Source organism: Phaenicophaeus curvirostris, chromosome 3 (genome assembly GCF_032191515.1).
Source record: "Phaenicophaeus curvirostris isolate KB17595 chromosome 3, BPBGC_Pcur_1.0, whole genome shotgun sequence".
NCBI lineage: Eukaryota > Metazoa > Chordata > Aves > Cuculiformes > Cuculidae > Phaenicophaeus > Phaenicophaeus curvirostris.
This window is the reverse complement of record NC_091394.1, coordinates 55177256-55195739: the sequence shown is the minus strand read 5'-3', so window position 1 is coordinate 55195739 and position 18484 is coordinate 55177256. Positions and strand designations below refer to the sequence as shown.

The 18484-nt window shown below is 38.1% G+C and overlaps 1 protein-coding gene across 1 annotated transcript in view; it reads left to right on the top strand.

Annotated features, from left to right (window-relative positions):
* LOC138719108 (ethanolaminephosphotransferase 1-like) overlaps positions 1-18484 on the top strand; it is a 53448-nt gene that overhangs the window by 6913 nt on the left and 28051 nt on the right. Inside the window, exons 2-4 of the mRNA XM_069854074.1 lie at positions 9782-9850; positions 14604-14712; positions 16736-16810. Of these exons, the coding sequence (XP_069710175.1) occupies positions 9782-9850; positions 14604-14712; positions 16736-16810 (253 nt within the window). The remainder of the gene's footprint in view (positions 1-9781; positions 9851-14603; positions 14713-16735; positions 16811-18484) is intronic.

Here is an 18484-nt window from a genome sequence, read left to right as displayed (position 1 = left end):
AGATGTATCTGTGATTTGGATGTGGATTATTTATTATAAATCTAGGAGAAACATTCTTAAAAGAATTGTTTTGTAGAGAGAGAAATTGAGGGGATTGATCACACGGACTTCAATCTGATGGATCAAAGACATTTTATTAAGCCTAGCTGTTTCTTTATAAACCCTTTTTAGTTACATAACTGGGATCCCACGAGGGTATCTACAGTGTATTATTGGCTAAAGGTAACTGTCCATAAAGCTATTACTAACATATTATTGGCTAAACTACTGTGCATGTTAAAAAACCAAGTTACACTAAAATTAACTATGTTGATAGTTATCTTTAATTGTTTTTCTTTCAACTGGTGCTCATTCCCACCGAACTAGCTCTTGTATTCCTTTCAGCTGGCCTTTGTTTATCTTTCAGTTCTCTGTTTCAAGGCCTTGCTAGAATTGCTCAGTATCAATCAGTCCCACAGCATCCAGGCCTTCTTCTCTGTAAAATGTCTCCACAAGAAATTTGATTTTTCTGTCTTTCTATGAAATGTCTTCTGTCATATGTCTCAGTATACTAGATCACACAACTCTTTAGCCCATGTGGTACACAACCCCTGTTTAGCATCCCATACGAAAACTGTAACCCACTTTTAATGTGTCTGCTCCTTTGAGCCTCATGCAGTTTCTTTGGGTTCCCCAGAGATTTAGGTACATACTCAGGCAAAGCTCCAGTTGCATGGGAATTCAGTCTACTGTTTGATCTTTAAAGGGCTGCTGGCACCCTCAAAAACATGTTTGTACATGCACACAAATAGATGTGGCACAGAATCCTACTGTCTTTTAGTTTTCCAGCCAGCCAGAAGACCAGCCTACACAAAACATACATAGTAATAAACTTCTTTGCCATACGGGAGATCCTTTGAATAGGGATGGTTATGGATCTTTTCATGCAGTTCCTTGACAGTGTGCATGTCTTGCTTTTTATCAGGGTTTGTACTTTTGCCAATCTGGGCCATCCTCTACCTTTGTCCCATTACAGCAACAAATGTACATCTGCCTTCCTCAATATTTTTTCATGGTTTTGTATTCTTTTCCATCATTTTGGCTTCACTGTTGAGTGATTGAACGTGTCCCACTAAACAAAGCCTTTTCCCAAAGGTAAGTTAAGCAGCATCCTTAGCATAACTCCTGTTGATTAAAAAATGATTGCTACTTCCAGTGTTATCCTGGTTCAGGTGCTTACAGTCCTCCCAGTAAAGGGTCAGATCTATCTAGTCTCACGTAGTAAGCAAGAACCTCACTGCTGGGGTCAGCACATTATGACTTCTTTACACAAAATGTGCTTCTCTTCCAGCTGTAATGTGGCTCTAATGCCTCTCATAGATCCCACATTTCAAGCATATCTAGCCGGCAGATCTGCAGTCCATCAGCCCCTTACTCCTGGCAAATGAGATTGTGGTAGGGAGGAAGCTGAACACAAACCTTGAGCATACCCTGGCAGCAAAGAGGGTCAACAGCATCCTGAGTTATATTAAGAGTAGCACAGCCATTAAGTAAGGGGGAAGTAATTGTCCCTTTTTGTTTGGCCACATGTGGAACACTGTCCCGTTTTGGGTCTACAGTACAAGAAAGACATCGACAAACTGGGGCAGCTTCAGTGGAGGCCACCAAAGTAGTTGGGGCTGGAGCACTTGTCCTTTCATGACAGGCTGAGGTACTGGGGCTTGTTTGGCCTGGATATGAGACATCTTTAGGGGCACCTAGCATCAGTGCCCCAACATCTATGGGGAGGTCCTTGAGAAGATGGAGCCAGGCTCCTTATAACAGTGCATGGTGGCAAGACAAGAGACAACAGGCACAAGATGTCTTCATGTTGGATATAAATAGAAAATTTTCCATGGGAACACAGTAAGGCAGTGCCACAGACTGCCCAGAGAGGCTGAACAGTCACCATCCTTGGAGCTTTTCAAGACCCGGCTGGATAAAGCACTAAGCACCTGGTTTGAGCTCATGGCTGAGCCTACTTTGAGAAGGAAGTAGGGCTAAAGACCTGCTACAGTCCCTTTGAGCTGAATTATCCTGTGATCCTAACCCATGATTCTGTGGTCTTGAGGCAGTGACACTTCTCTGCAGGCAAGGGGATGTGCCACTAGCAGTCGTGGCTTCCTAAGAGCAGCCTATTTCAGCCCACAACTCCATGTGCCCCATGACCTCATGAACATTAGTTCATACATGTCTCCTATAAGTGACAGGATGTTGCATGTGGCCCAATGCAGGTGTCAGGTTTCCTGAAAATGAGGAGGTCTGAATGATGAATTTGTCTACAAAGAAACAATGACAGGGCAGCAATTTATATAATAACCACTTCCTAGCAACTTAGTAATACTAGTCAAAATTATTGAGTTGTCCAGTTATTAGGTTTGGAGTATTTTGTTTGGAATAGTTTAAGATCAAGGAAAATTTAACCGTATTTCCAAGCTGTAGCTACGCACAGGCTAATGGAACTGAAAGGAGCAAAGTGAGGGAAGAGAGAACTGCTCAGGAGCCTGACTTGAGCAGCCTCATCCCTTATAGTGTAGTCACCTCCAGCCCTGGTGCAGACAGCGCAGCCATCAGGGAACAGAGTCTACAACCTTAGACTCCCAGAGACAAACATTTGCACTGGAGGATGCAATTACATGCCCACCAGCACTTTCCCTTTTCCAGGCTAAATTACAAACCTTGTGCTTCAGTTTCTGCTCATATGTCATATGTTTCAGACCTAGATGTTCTAGGGGCTTGCAACTCCTGGACTTAGGTATCAATGACTAAATAGAAGCATAGATGTGTGGTTGGGGGAAAAGGCAGGGTAGTCTGAACTATTTAAGCAATAGGAAATATAAAATCCAAGCCATTATTTATGAATAATTACTGAAATGTTGATGCAACTTAAAGTAATTTTATTATTAGAAATAGCACGATTGTGGTTTGGAATACATCAGCATTTTTAAACTGCTGAACATTTGGTATTCATTTGACATCCACAATGTTGTATAGCTCTGCTATTGTTTTATAGCATACTTCTCTTCTTTCCCTTTGTGAAGCTTTTGTTAAAACCTAAGACTACATCCCATAATGTCTACAAACCCATAAAAATGTATATGCAGTAGAATTAAAACCCATGTGTTTACTGTATTCTAGGAATTTGAAAGGTGGATGGAAAATTGTTACCAGGTGTGTCAGTAGTTCAGTGTTTTCTTTAATGTTTGTGTAGTTTCAGAAGTGTAAGATATCCCAGAAGGAAAGTTCATGTTGTGTAAGTATGAAACAACTTGCCCAGAAGGGAGAGTTCTGGCTCATAGCAATTGGCTGATGCCCTGAATTGGGAGGGACATTTTGCAGCCTTCAAAACCACAAAAACCTTCCTCTAATATAAAAGAGAATTTTCCTTGCCTGATCCATCTTCATTCATCCCGTCCCCTTTCCTATCAGTTACTAAACACAGGTATTGTGAAATTACATGATCAGAGAGGAGATGTAATAAAAGAAGCCACAGGAAGGTGTAGGTAGCTGTCAGAGTGCCGTGATGGGGCAGCAGAGCAGGGCCTAGTAGCCCATCCTGTCCCACTAGCAGAGCTCCCAGAGCAGCCAAAAGCTCTCAGGGAGCAGAGCTGGGACCTGGCTGCTGTGCTTGGCAGCCGAGAGCCTCTGCCCAGGGCACCCAAGGAAGGGGCTGCCCACTCTGCAATGACCGTGGGAGGGACAGCTGGGTCATACATTGAAGACAGTAAAACCTCTTCACTTGCTTAGATCTTTTTTATTTTATTTCAAATATATGCTGTAGAACATCCATTTTCAAACCTTTTCCATCAGCAGATCCCTCAAAATTTTCCATTTGTGGTGCAGATCCCTGCATATATGTAAAAGCCAAATGACAACAAGCTCACATTTATATGTGCTGGAGAAGTGATCAGTAGGTGTCCAAGTGGCATTGTGGAAGTGCGCCATCATGCAAGTATTGTGGAAAATCACTCTGTGGAGTTATTATTTTCAATAGATCACTTGTTTAAAGACTGTAATTTTGCTTATTTTGAATTTGATGGATTAATTATCAGCAGGTTTAGGCTGTCTTCTACTGTCTTAATGAAAAGATAATTTAGGAGGAGGGGAAAATTAGTTGTCCCCTGTGCTTTTCAGTGCTTTTGAGCAGATGTAAATGACTACAGGTTCAAAGTTCATTTAAAACTTTGATAACTCTTTAAAACTTTGATAATACTTTGAACCAATTCTAGAATGAGGGAACAAGATAATTTTTGTAGAATAAGGTGAGGTGGGGGGGAAATGACTGCATTTCAGCTGCTCTCATTTTACTGCTTCCCCCATAGAAAATAGTAGCTTATCCTTTTACATTTAGTCAAGGGTTACCTCAATTCATCAAATACTCATCATGAGGTAATGATATAAAGTTATATTTGCTATTGTGCATTGTGAGGCAAACAATTGTTTTTCTTGTAGTAACTTCTTCACATGCTCTCACCCTATTCCATCATTTGATTTTTTGCCAGGTACTGCTCACTAATAGTTTTTTTTTCATGTGTGTAACGCAAATACAATGGATACTTGATTTAAGAGATTTCCCAAGCTTGCAGGACTGATCAGTTATTAGAACATCAGCTGGGGCTCTTCTCTACCTGCCTGAGTTTGCTTGCAGGAAAAGCTCAGTTATCACAGTATTTATGTTCTTCTCCTAAGTCCTTATGTCGTCATTAGATAGTCCCCTTCTTTTACATGTGGGAAGCGCTAATGTATTCTTCCATGATAAGCATCTAACTTCACATGAAATATTGGAGGGATCACAGAACCAGGCATTCAATATACTGCAACTTACTGTGTTTGCTATATGATATATACTTGCTTTAAATATTAGTTTTTCTGGAAAAGAGGCTTTTCAGCCTTTACATTTTTAATAGACTTCTTTATTTCCTTTTGTAAAAGTGAACTCAAGTATAAAGTTGAGCTAACATGACAGACTTTATTTGAATAAACTGCTATTGCTTATATGTGAATTATGTATATAAATATGACATGACTAATAATATAATGGCTGTATCCTTTACTATATACTCTTGGGGTGAGTCACAGCCCATCTGTGCCTCAGTCTTCAAGTGTATACAATGAAGCTGATAAATCATGTGCTGATTCATGAAGTTAATGAAAAATTAAAATTTGCTCATTTCTGGGCAGGAATGTACAAGTGTTGCAGATTTGTTGCTACTACTATGAAATTGAAACCTACAGAGTCATTTTGATGCCAACAATATTAATGTAAACAATTCACAACAGTTTTGCTCTGTCTCTGAATGGATAGGACTGTATGGCACAGTGCGATGCTACCTGGAATAAGCTAATTCTAAGTACGTAGAAGGAATAGTCTGTTAGCATAAGGACCAGCTTGAGTTAAAATAACCATCTCCCAGCAGTAAATGCAGCTACTTTTCTTACAGTTTCTATCCTGATTCTGAAGTTTGTGTGGGCCTGCTTTATATTTTCCTCTTCATTGCAGTCACTCTAAAATTTTATTGTAGGGATACCTCCACACTGGGAGGCCGGGGAAGCTCAGAAAGCTCAGAGAAGATCCATCTGCTCTGGTTAATGGTTAGTTCACTCCCTAGTTTTTCCTTTCCCAGAAGGTCTTTCCAAGGCAGCAGCTAGGCTTTGTTTTGGAAATGGTCCATTCTGGAGGCATCACACACCATATTTTGGCTTTTGCCATCCTTCAAGCACTCTCCCAGCATTGGACATTTGGATCTCTGAATGTGCACAACCCACAACTCTCACCCCTCGTGCTCTGAAAATGTGATATTGCTGGGTGACAGTGTAGTCTCCAGATTGTTTTAGATAATTTGAACAGAAACCTAGTCAATGCTAATGATATATTAGGTGTGCAGGGGCAGGTAATGAGAACCAAAACCCCTCCACCAAGTGCTGTGAAGTGTGGATGTGACCAGTTTGCAGTGAGGGGAAGTATTTCTAAGCTGTGTGGATGAGCAACAGAAGATACTGTCCGTCTTGTATTTAGCAGTGCGAACCTTGGTCACTGTGAGTGCTTTTGCCCTGCGAATGGGTCGGCTCTGCTCTACCACTCCAGAAAAGTTGTCTCGCTTCTGCATAGCCAGCCAAACCTTTGCTTTGGCTCATTTTTCTTTCCCTTCATGGTTTTTTTTTTTTTCAGTTGTTTCTTCATATTTTTTTTCCCAGTAACTTTTCATTCCTAACTCTTACTTGTCTTACTGTTTTTATCTTTTCCCCACCTCCACTTTAACCCTCTCATCTTTCTTTCCCCCTCCAACACAGCTGACCGGTACAGACTTGATGTTGTGCTGGATGGAGATTAAGATGCAGGAACGCAGGGTAAAAGGACATTTTAGGTATGCCACCTGAATCAGTGTGTATGTGTGTGTATGTGTCTGCTGTCTGTATTCGCATTTCTAGCTCAGCCAGAATCTGTTATTAACAGAGAGGGAAAGCAGATGAGTTCTGAGGAGATATCAGCTATTTAAAAAAATACCAGCAGACGCATTTTTGAACTTGGGAGTAAGATGGAATCAGTTAATGTAATTTTTCCTATTCCCTCACTACTGCCATTCCCTCCCAACTATTACTTCTTTCAAAAATAATTAACAGAGCTTTCCTATAAATCCAAGCACTTCTTTGCTGAAGGACAATCAAGACTCCGTTTCTAGTGCAGAAAATTTTTGCTGGGGAGTAGTTAGCACTCATCTTGCACTAAAAAACCTGCAACAGACTTATCCCCCGCTTCTGTTTTTGACTGTAAGTGCCCTGAAAGGGACAGAATTATGCCATAGCAAATGACAGTACTTTTTTTACATCAGGCTCAGCGCACTCTGTTCATTGATCACAGTGTGAGGATGTTACTCAGTAATTTTGCTTTTCTGAGCAGCCACGAGCATTAAAATCTTGAGGATTTCATGGCCTTGAGGTTAGTAGCAGAAAAAGCAGAGTGTTAAACTGTATAGCAGATTTTATTTGTCAAGTTTTATTTTTGCCATGACAGAGAGCTAACAATATGCTTTTTCCATGGGTGTTTCCTTTGGTCTGGCTAAAACAGATTGCTGACAAGGGAAGAGCAAATTTCTTCTGCACATTTGCTGAATGTTCCTTTGTTCCTTAGCTGCCCAGGAAACCACAGTTTAGCCACAGACATAGGAATGAACAGGGTGAAGTGTGATGGGTCTTGAAATGTCTTTAGGTGACAGAAGCAGGTTGTAATTATTTTTTTTTTTAGGACTATTTCAATTTTTGGTGATTGAGTTTGGAAATGGTCAAGCAAACAAAAAGCTGACTGTGTGTTATGTTCATATCTATTATATAGAGATATCTTGGAAAACTACATAATCTCTTCTATTTTTCATTTAAGAAAATACAGGAATTATATAATCTCTATATAATCTCTTATGTTTTCTGTATAAGAAAATAATTTTTAAAGAGATTAGATTGATTTTCCTTTTTTTCCCTCCTGCTAGCAAAGAAGAGTTCTGGACAGCCAGTTGGTACTTTGGGTAGAAAGCCTCATCTTTCTATTATTTTATAACTAGGATTTTGTGATTTTATTCATGACTTTGAAGGCTTGGGATGCAGGGGAGAAGGAAAAAGCCAAAGCAGGAGGGAAAAGCACATGTTTTGACCTTTGTGCATTCTCTGTGGAGGTATGGCCGAATTAATTGAATTCGCTGGTCAGTAAATTACCACATACCTCACATAGTCTCTGAGTACCAGCTGAGATAGGGAAATGGGAAATAACTACATAGAAACTTTGCGCAGATTCCTGATTACCTGGAAACTCAGTAGTACTAATGGATACCTTGTACTTTCTTCATTTTCAGAGGATTTCCGTAGTTCTCATGTGAATTAAGTACTAGCTGACTGTTCTATAGGGATAGGTATTGTATGGCTTGGTATTATTATTATTTTTGACATAAACATAAGCAAAGCCCACGGACAGTTCAAGCTGGGTTAATTTGCATGCAAGCTGGACCATCAAAAGATCAATCAGTTGTAATAATCAGTGTTTGAAAGTAACACTTCCAGTACTAGAAAAAGAAATCAGTGATGTACACTTCACTATCCATACATTTTATTCCCTGTGGAAAGGCAGTCGGGCCAGCAGTTGATAGGTGATTTCTTGGATATTTGCCACCATTGTATTCACAACTTGTAGGTGTGTTATAATAATTTTATGAGTATACTACATTTATTAGCTGTGATTAAAACTTAACCACAAATTAGAAAATAACAAAACAGGTGCTTTTGTCCAGAAAGAAATCAAAATGTATCCTTTGTATACAAAAAAAAAGAAATGTGTGGAGGAGTTCTTAAGCACTCTGTAGCCTGATATCCTCAGAAAGATTAGGTGAAAAGTCATACCCTGTGCATTCAAAACCTGAGGCAAGCTACATTATTCTTTTATTCCTCTTGCACTTGGCCACTGGAAGCTCTTAGCTCAGCTGTCTTTAGGTTAAGTATGTGTGTAAAAGCTTGGTGAATAGAAATACTGAAACTGAGTTTAATCTTGGCAGACTTCAGTCACCTAAAAGGTGCCTAAGTCTAAGACAAGTGTCTAGGCTCCTTTGATAATTAATGACTTCAAAAAAGTACTTCCAGAGGCAGCGGCACCCGAAGAGTAGTTCTCTGAGAGAGGTCAATAGATTAATCAGAGAGAGAACAATTAGATTTTAGATGAAGTTAGGTGAAACAAGAGCCTCTATTATCAGCTCTTCTGCACATAAGCAGCTTTGACAAATTGTGTTCTAACACATCCCTTTCTTATTCCCACATGATATTTGGACAAAGCTGTATTTAGATATATCTGAATCTAATGTGAGTCATACGCATCATGCTATAAACTTAAGCCATATATGCACTTTCATAGTCCAGTAATTTCTGATAGAATGATATGTACCACCCCACTGGTGACTAACTTCTTCCTCTGTGGACCCGCTAAGGTTCAAGCATGTGGCTGTGACTGGTATTATGAGCTAAGATCATTCTTCTGCAGATTGTTCTGAGTTTGTGCCCTGAAATCTTAAGGTGGGATAAACCTTGATACTATCCTCTGAGGAGAAAGTAAACAACAGCAATTTAGGGTGGGCTTGGGTTTTTGAGATATTTTGTTTGCAAGAACTGCAAATGTATACTTACTGGAATTTATAAAACACATATAATAGTTTTACAAGCCTGACTAGTAGGGAAATGTTATTGTGGTATTGAATTGTGCTATTTTAGAGCTTTTTTTTATTATAACATTGCCTTGCATTAATTAGCGTAGTCCAAATGGGACTGTTTTGACTATGTCAAAAGCTGCTTCTCTCTGCAATATAACATCCCACTCATGACCATATTCTCTATGCACTATCTGTTCTACACACTAACAATGAACTGCTTCTCAGGCTATGCATTACTGGTAGTCCACATAAAGGTATTAAATACAAAATATAGTAGAAATACAGAGTCTTATAAGATAACTCGTAAGACGAATAAGAATTTGCAAGTAAAATGTGACACAGAACTGTTTGCCAACTCATCAGCCTAAACCTCTGTGTTAGAAAATAGAGTTGCTAACAAGGTTATTGTAAACCAGCCCAGTGCTTTTAAATTAAATTAAAACTGTATTAATGTTCATCAGAAAAAAATAAGTTTACATCAGACACACTCAGCGTAATTGTTCTTAGATGCTGAAGGGATATACAGCGATGGAAAAATATGTTCTTTAGTGCTTTGTTTAACATGTTTGCTTTTTTCTTCACAGTACAATGCTGTGGATACCAATCCTTTATCTGTGTATATTATGCAACCCATCTGGAACAAAATTATTAAGGTAATAATTTTATTTAATAGAAGCCTTGCATCATAACATAAGAATTCATTTTAAACACAGTATGTATTTTAATTTAAAAACACATGTTGACTAATAAAGCTGAAATTAAAACGTCTGTATTAAGGAAAAATGTTACATGATATATACCTATATTTAAGATGAGTGTGTTTGGATCTTGAGGGGAGTCTTTCAGAAAAAAAGGTTTATTTATCTTTGATTGCTACCTAAAAAGCACGTGTTTCATTTTTACATCTTTTGTTATTACATCTTTCATTAAACAACTTTGCAGACATTGAAAGGTTTACTTAGTAGAAATTATTTTTGTGCAGCATATGCCACCTAACAACAACATGGGTTTATCTCCGTGCTTTGCACATGATTTTATGCAGGTGCTGTCTCATTTTCTCCCAAGGGCACTTGCTCAAGGGAGCGAGGCGTTTCTCTAAGAAGCTGAAAATGAGAGCGGTTACCATGATCACCATAATGATTCAAAGATAGCATCTCTTGAATGCATTATGATCTGCAGTTTTTAAAAATAAAACCACTCACAATTTCCTTGCTGCCGTTGGCAAAAAAAATGGGCTGTATCTCAAATAAATATGAACTTCCTTGATCTCCAAGGAAGCAATAACTTCTGCACCTGCCTCTTCAGAGGAAATAGGAGTAGACTTGAAAACAAGGCTTTATGCAAACTAAAAAGGATATATGTGATCAGAGTGCTATTGGATTTGCCATGTTTGTGTTCTACAACTCAGGTGTTACTTATGCTTGATGCAGCAGGAAAATCATAACGCATTGTTCATAACCACAATATAATTTCATGGAAGTGTCTCATAGAGACTAACTTCAGAACTGAAAAACAACCTGAAGATGATGAGAGAAAAGAAATTCAAAGATTTGAACCTGAATTCAGTAATTCAGTTCAGAGATTCCCTTTCCTTTTCCATCACAATATCAGGGAAACCAGGGAGGCAGAAAAGATTCCCTCCAGCTCTCTGGTGTCCAGCATGGGAGATGAGCAGAGGCTTTACTGTGCATTTGCACTTGGTTTAGAAGATCCATGGGTATTCATCTCTTTTGAGACTGAAGGGAAAATGTTGTCACTGAAAAACATCCTTTAGAGATCTTCTAATATTTTTTTTTCTTAATGATTTTTTAAATTAACAGTCTTTTAAACCTCCTTAAATTTTAGCTGAGCATAATCTTATTCAGTTTGTGCTGGATAAGAACCCAAAGCAGAACACAGGACCTGTTCCCAAAACTGAGAGGTAGGAGTACAGAACCAGAAACTGGAGCTGGTGGTGTCTGTACTTTGGCATTTTATTCAGTTTGAACCCTGAAGGTAGAGCAATGAATGTTCTGCTCTGCCTCATAGTGCAAGAGTGCCACAGTGATGCATCAGAAGGAATTAAATTGCTCTCAGCTTTTGTAGAAGGAATCATTCTGATGCTAAAGGATACTGCTGAGTCAAATCAGAGTCCTGCAGAAGAACTGGAAATGCAGTTGCAAACTGGAAGGCAATATGAAATGGAGATTGCAGTAGAGTCTTCTTGGTTGTTCCTGAAGTTAAAAATCAAAGCTGAGAGAGTGCCAAAGTTATTGGAGAAAATTCAACTGACTGTAAAATACTAGTAGCACTTGAAGCTGCTAGAATGGTTGTGTTCCTGGCCAGGTGCTGAAACCAGGTGTGGCAGTAACTGTTGTCCCAAACTCAGTCCAGGAAAATTCTGCTCATCTGTTCATCAAAAAATACTTTTTCACTTGAAGTGTAAGTAAAATAGTGGTATTGTAATAAATGTGATAAAATCTTACTTTTAGAAGAAGAAACTTTTAATTCATTTACTCTTTATTGATTTTTTTTTTAACTTGTACTTGTTGTAAGCATTATAACTAGACTGTGAACATGATCTCAAGTATAATATTCAGTGATCTAGCATATAATATTGAATTTACATTTTATGGTATGTCATCTTATTTCTGTTTTTCTGCCTTGCAATAGGGAGATAGAGTAAAGATGGGATAATTTTTTTAAGAAGAAATACTGCATATAATATGTTCATTCAAAATTGAGCTGTACAAGTGTGCTTCTTAATGACTGGGAGAAGTAAGTTCAGACATCCTAATACCTCCATTTGCATAGGGTGGCAGACAGATATGAACCAATTCTCTTTTAATTGCCAGTTTGGTGAAAATAAACATTCCACAGGGACTATTTTCACTAGATTCTAGAGGACTTAAAAAACCCCAACAACCTACAATTCACAGAGACAATCAAGCAAAAAAAAAAAAAGCCTGTGAGAACCAAGTCTTGTGATTTAGGTCTGGCCTTTCATGTGTCTATTTAGTCCTAATTGTAACACAAGTTTTTCTGTATTCCATAACACTGAGTTAATTGAAAAATGGGTTTCCTGTGTTATGAAAAATTAAGAAGAGCGTGACATTAGAGAAGATGTGAGAATTTATGAGCTAGGATGTTGCCATAGCTGACCTCATTTACCTGTAGTGGGGATATTAGGAAAGCAAAGAATTCGTGCATTTACATCAGAAATTCATCTGGGAATCTTGAGCATTACCTTCCTCTCTTTCCTCTTCCAAGGATGTAATTCTGTGCTGCCTGTGTCAGTTGTGTGTGATTTTTGCAAGTATGTGCTTCCAAAATGCGTTGAATGCTGAAATAGAAAGGTATAGTTTCATGCTTGGATTCTATAATGGGCTTGAAGTGCTCTGAGATACTCCCGTCCATGATAGCTTTTCCACTTTGAATGAAATTATAGTGACACCTGTATGAAACAGTACAGTAACAATTAAATTCCTCTACATGTTATTTAAAACTATCCTGATTATGCAGCTATAGGTATAGGTATTTCTTCTTAAATAATGAATTGGTTCAATGCTCGTCCTGCTGCCTGTAATTAAGGTTTGTGGTTTATAATAAAGCATGATCACGTGCCATCTGACAGATAATGAATAGTATTACTTAGCTGCTATACAAACTGAGTATTCCTCTTCCTTCTTTATTTGTATTCATGAGAAATCATATTTGTGCAGGACAATGAGAAGAAAAATAGGAAATCCCACTGGGATACAGAGGTGTGTGCCAGCCCCATTGAAGTAAATTATGCCTCCCCTCTCCCCCTGGAATTGCCTTTACAAACTTTGATTTTATCACTAGAATTGGGCATGAGTAGAATTTTAGTGGTCTTAAGTGATTTAGTTAATGAATACTTCAAGTTTGAACAGAGCTTTAGATAAATATGTGTACTTTAATGTTTATTATTCAAATAGGCAGTTGATTATATTAAAGCATGTGCTGTTTGTACTAAGGCTTTTAGCATGAATGACTGTAGACCCATTAAAACAGAAAACAGTTAGTATTTTGTGGAACTAAAAGTATTTTAAAAGGTTCAAGTATACAGTGTATTTGCCAGAAAGCAGCTGTGATTCTCCCCAGTGGCATCTCCAGTTGCACTAATCATGTAGAGCATTGATGTATTAGACTTTGACTGCCTGTTAATTAGATAATAAAAATTGCAACATAGCCTTCTATGGGATACTAGTAAATTCAGACAGTCTTTTTGCAACATATTTAACAGGTTAACCTCTAGCATCCCGTAATTTTTGAATTATGAAATAGGGTGATGGTAGTAAAACATTGACCAGAAAAATAAGAGGCGTTAAATATAACAAAAGGGATTTTTCAACTGGAATACTCTCTAAATACCTTGACAGATTAGGTTTGGCAAGGATCCAAAAAGTATATTTAGAGGTTTAACAGCAGGAGGGGCTGTTTTCCTCCTGTAACTGTTTTTCATGGTGGGTCTCCTAGCCAAAGGGATTGCAAGTATAACAACATCCTTTGAAGGTTTCTTTCTTAAAATACATGATGTTAGCAAGAAAGTGGGTTTAAAATAATGGCTTCATGTTTGCACAGAATATATTCTTTCTAAAAATCTTATAGAAAACTGTGTATGCTATTTCAAGAAATATTTTGGAGAAACTGTGTTGCTTGGGAAGGGTGTTACCGGAAAGGATCCCTGTTGAGTGTAGGGAATACCTCTAAGACTCAGGAGGTGAATAGCTGAGAACAGTTAATGGCACGAAACTTAGAGGCTTAGGCAAAGACGGGGAGTCCTTTTCAGCAGTCTATAAAGTCAAATGAATTAATGGAGTGTTTATAATTTATGACTGAAGAGGGAGACTCTGCAGAAAATTACTGTCTAGAGAAGTAGGGAGCTGCTTGTTTTGATCTTAAAAACTAATGCACTCAATGTCTGATTTTGTTGAATTGTCTGATTTTTGTTTTGAGTTGGAAATTATTAACATATTTCAGAAGAGGACATTTCCTTGTTATAGTGTGGGAACAGAACACTTATAAAACCTGCTATGTGGATGCTGAATTACCACACTGGGGTGCTGCAGTCTTCTTTCGGTTGTGATACACACAATTGGTAGAAGCTCTCCTTGGTGGCTGGGAAAATAGTGTGTAACATAGGAAATACAGCATTTTACAATGATATTTTTACTGCAATCACAAGGATCAGGCAAAAGTATTACATTTGAAAACAAATTTCAGAAATGGACACTGTATTTTAATTTGGAAATGGGAAAATGTTCACAAATGTGAACACTGGTTATGTCATGTACAGCCTTCTCCTTTCCTGGTAAAAATAGAAAATATTTAATTAAAATAGGACTTACAGTTTGAAATATATTTTTTTCTTAGATTTTTTTTTTCTTTCTCTTTTTATAACAGATAGTGCCTTTGTGGATTGCTCCCAACCTGTTAACATTCTCTGGATTTGTCATGGTTTTAGTTACGTATTTTCTAATATCTTTTTATGACTGGGACTACACTGCCTCAGGTAAATGTCCTCATACGGTTATTTTTCAGAGTTAGTGAGCTGTTTATGTCATAATTCAGAACAATACAGAGAGGTATCAGATACTTGAATCTTCCACTCATTCCCTTAATGAGGCTTCATGTGCATATAGGAGGGTCTGACCTCACACACATGGCATTATAAATTTAGATAACTTTATTGGAAAACCTCATTTATTTTCATCCCTAAATATGGGTTTCAGCATGTGCTTCTTGAAGTCTACGATAATATCTCATTTTATTTAAAGTGTATGCCAGGATTTAAATACACAGTCAAAACCCATCCTAATGTTCTTCATAAAATTTTCATTGGTTTCACATTTTCTCATACCTAAATCAACACCTGAGCAAGTTAATTCCCCTTTCATTTTTCCATACCCTCCCATTCAAGACTGCTTCTAGACAAAGAAGAAATAGGTTTTAAACAAATATCTCTTGAAATTTTATGACTTTCAGTCCAAGGCTGTATTTGCTCCTCATGGCAGACCAAGTAAAAAACTTTTTGAAGCTGATTGCTTCTGAGCATAGGGCATATTCAGTTCTGAACTTCTCAGACCAGCTGTTGGAGTCTACAATAAGTAGGAAGCATCTCTCAGGTGATTAATATATAAACAGCTTTGTTTTTCTTTAGGCAATTTGGAGAAGACTTAACGCTTTTATTTCCTGAAGCAATTATGTTTGGGTTTTTTTTTGCTGCCTGTGATCTTTTTATGCCTGTGGTTAGATCCAGGAGGCACCCTGTGACATGAGCTGTTTGTACTTTTATCAGAACTCTGGAGGGAGGGATATTTGACAGCAGTTTTGGTGAAAAAATATGATCAGTAAGTTTTCAGGATCAGCATGTTGTGTAATTACCTGGCCTCATGCTTAAACACTTGGGTTTTTTATCAATGAAACTGATATTTGCTAAGTTCTATAATAAAAGAAGATCCTGCACAGGTCTTTTAATTGGGTTATATATTGATATTATATATCAATATTATATATTGACACATTCCCAACAGGTACACATTGAGCTTGAAGACTTTTGAAATCGTGATTAAGTCTGTTAGAGTTGAGATTTCTATGTGCAGGCCTATTCTCAATTTCACACGAGAACAGTGCCCATCATTTCTCAATTGATTGAAAATGTACATGCAACCTAATGAGCCTTTTGAGTATCATGTATCGAGCCCATATGAAGGATCAGAAATATAAGACCTAATTTACTGGACAGCTGGCTTTTATTCTACAGTATGAAAATTTGCAGCTAGGAGCCAGGAAATGCCATCTTTCAGAGTGGCAAGATGAAGCATTGAGAGAAAGGTGATGACGGCACTGTTTTAGGTACTGGCATCTTCTGCTTCAGGAGGGACACACCTCTGCATGCAAGTATTCCCTGTGCTTGGTGCCAGATGCCAGAAAACTGAGAGGGCTTTGCATACACCCTTGTTTAGTGCAGTTGTAGTCCTTATTGGATTATGTTTAAGTTAATAGAACACACTTTGGAAAAAGGATCGATTTCTTTAAAACAGCAACAATAACTGTGAGTTATTACTTTCAGCAGAGCAATAACAGAACCCTGGGTTCTGCCCAATTCAGCTTCCTTTTCCTTTTTTTTTCAAGGGGGAAAAAAAGGGGTGCTAATATATGGGGCTAAGTCGAGAGCTGCTGGTCAAACTGAAGAACAAGAGGGAACTGCACAGGCAGTGCAAACAGGGTCAGGGAACCTGGGACGTGTATAGGGATGCTGTCTGGTTGTGTAGGGATGAAGTCAGGAAGGCCACGACACAGCTGGAGCTGGACTTGGCAAGGGAAGTGAAGACTGACAGGAAGGGCTTCTACAGGTCCATCAGTCTGAAGAGGAAGGTTAAAGAGAGCATACCCCCACTGATGGTTGAAAATGGGGATCTCATATCAACACGTGGACTAATCACTGGCAGCTTGTTCATATGTATATAATTATCTCAGTGGACTTCTTTGATGTTAACCACTGCTACTTTGACTCACTACCCTGTTTATTTCAGGTACCAGTCCTGGACGTGTTCCCACCTGGGTGTGGCTGTTCAGTGCTTTTGCCACCTTTTGTGCTTATGCTTTAGGTAAAGTACAATGAAATAATTCGTATGTCTGACATCTTCATATAGTTTTATCTACTAGTTCATTAGTGCTCTGGACCATCAAAATGAAGAGGATAGTGCATAACTTATTGATCTCTTTCCAGAAGAAAAACAAAAAACCAAACAAAGCCAACAGGAAAAACAAGGCTAAATAAAAAGCATTTTTTTAGTGATGTATTAGAGGTTCTGTGACTGTTGATTTATCTCTTTTGAATGTTCGAATCTTTTTAGAGAAACAATGGAAATCAGTCGTTGTTGGGTTAAAAATCTTTGTCCCCTGTCAGTGACATTCCGAGAAGCTCCCTGATGCTTGCATTAGCAGAGGGTGCTTTCAAAGATGGGGAAAGTAAAGGGCAAAGCTGTGAAAAAGGAAAATGAACATAGCACAGTGGTTTAACCTGTTTGGCATTTCAGTGCTCATGAATTATGGCACTGGAGATGGTATGATATGATGGTATGAATGTGGTGACAGGCCTGAGCTTCTTATGGAGGTGAAGTTTTTTTATGTAGCCATACTTAAGATATGTGTGTCATACTTAAGATACTAAGGCTAGATGTAAATGTGTTCTAGATTTACACTGCAGAATTGTGCAAAGATGCTGCTCCCTTTTGCTGTCAGTCCCATGCATGTAGAGCCATCTCGATTAACCTGGTGTATCCTTTTGTGCAGATATCTCCCCCTGCATTATGAATGCCTTGCAGTTTCTGTTCAGATGGCGAGTTTGTGCCAAAATTATTTTGTCCAGTATTTCTTTGTATTTGTACCATAAAAATCATTGGGACAATCATCCTTTGAAGCTGACTACCAGCCAGATTTCCCTAACAGCTCTCTATAACCATAAACTGGAGCACCAGTTTCTTTTGTGAAAACTGTTCTTTATGTGATTGTAGGGAATTTAATGAAGTGGCCATTGTTTTGTAAATAAGAATTGTGTATTGGAGCTGTTAGTGTATGACACCCCAGAAAGCTTACTGGAAATTCAACTTCTGAGGTTCTTAATGTAGATGTTAGTTGCCAGTGAGGCCTATAGCTCCTCATACTTGGTAGACAAGGAATACGATGTTGACAACCAAAGCTTTAATGAACTGATTTATATGTAGATTTTTGTGTCTGCTTTCCAAGCCCCTTTGTGAAATATTTAGTCTCAGATTTAATTCTGCATGGCCAAAGTTTTCCCTTTGGAAGACTGCAGAGAGCCATAATAACCTACCAAATATGCGGCTCTAATCTCTCTCAGCTTCTTTTTAATGACACAGTTACTCTCTCCAGATTCCCTAGCATGCTGGTCTTTCCCCCTCTCTTTGTTAAGGTAGTTTGTTATCATTTCCATTTCCATAATATGGAATGCTCTTTACTGTTATTTTGAATTCCACTATTTAGAAGTTATATAAACTTCAGTAGAACTAGAGATTCATGAACCTTCATGAGGCAGAATCATAGTTTAATAATTCTAAAGCAGTGGAAGTGTGGGACAGTGTGTTTCCACTATTGAATATACACTATTGTTGGCATGAATGGTTTCAAACTAAAACCTAAACCAGAAAATATTTCAATCTCTTAAACAGTTAGGGAGGCCACATGGAAAATGTGGGAAAGGATTTGTGAAATCCAATTTTACTTATATGTTATACAGTTCCTGTATTTTTCCTCATGCC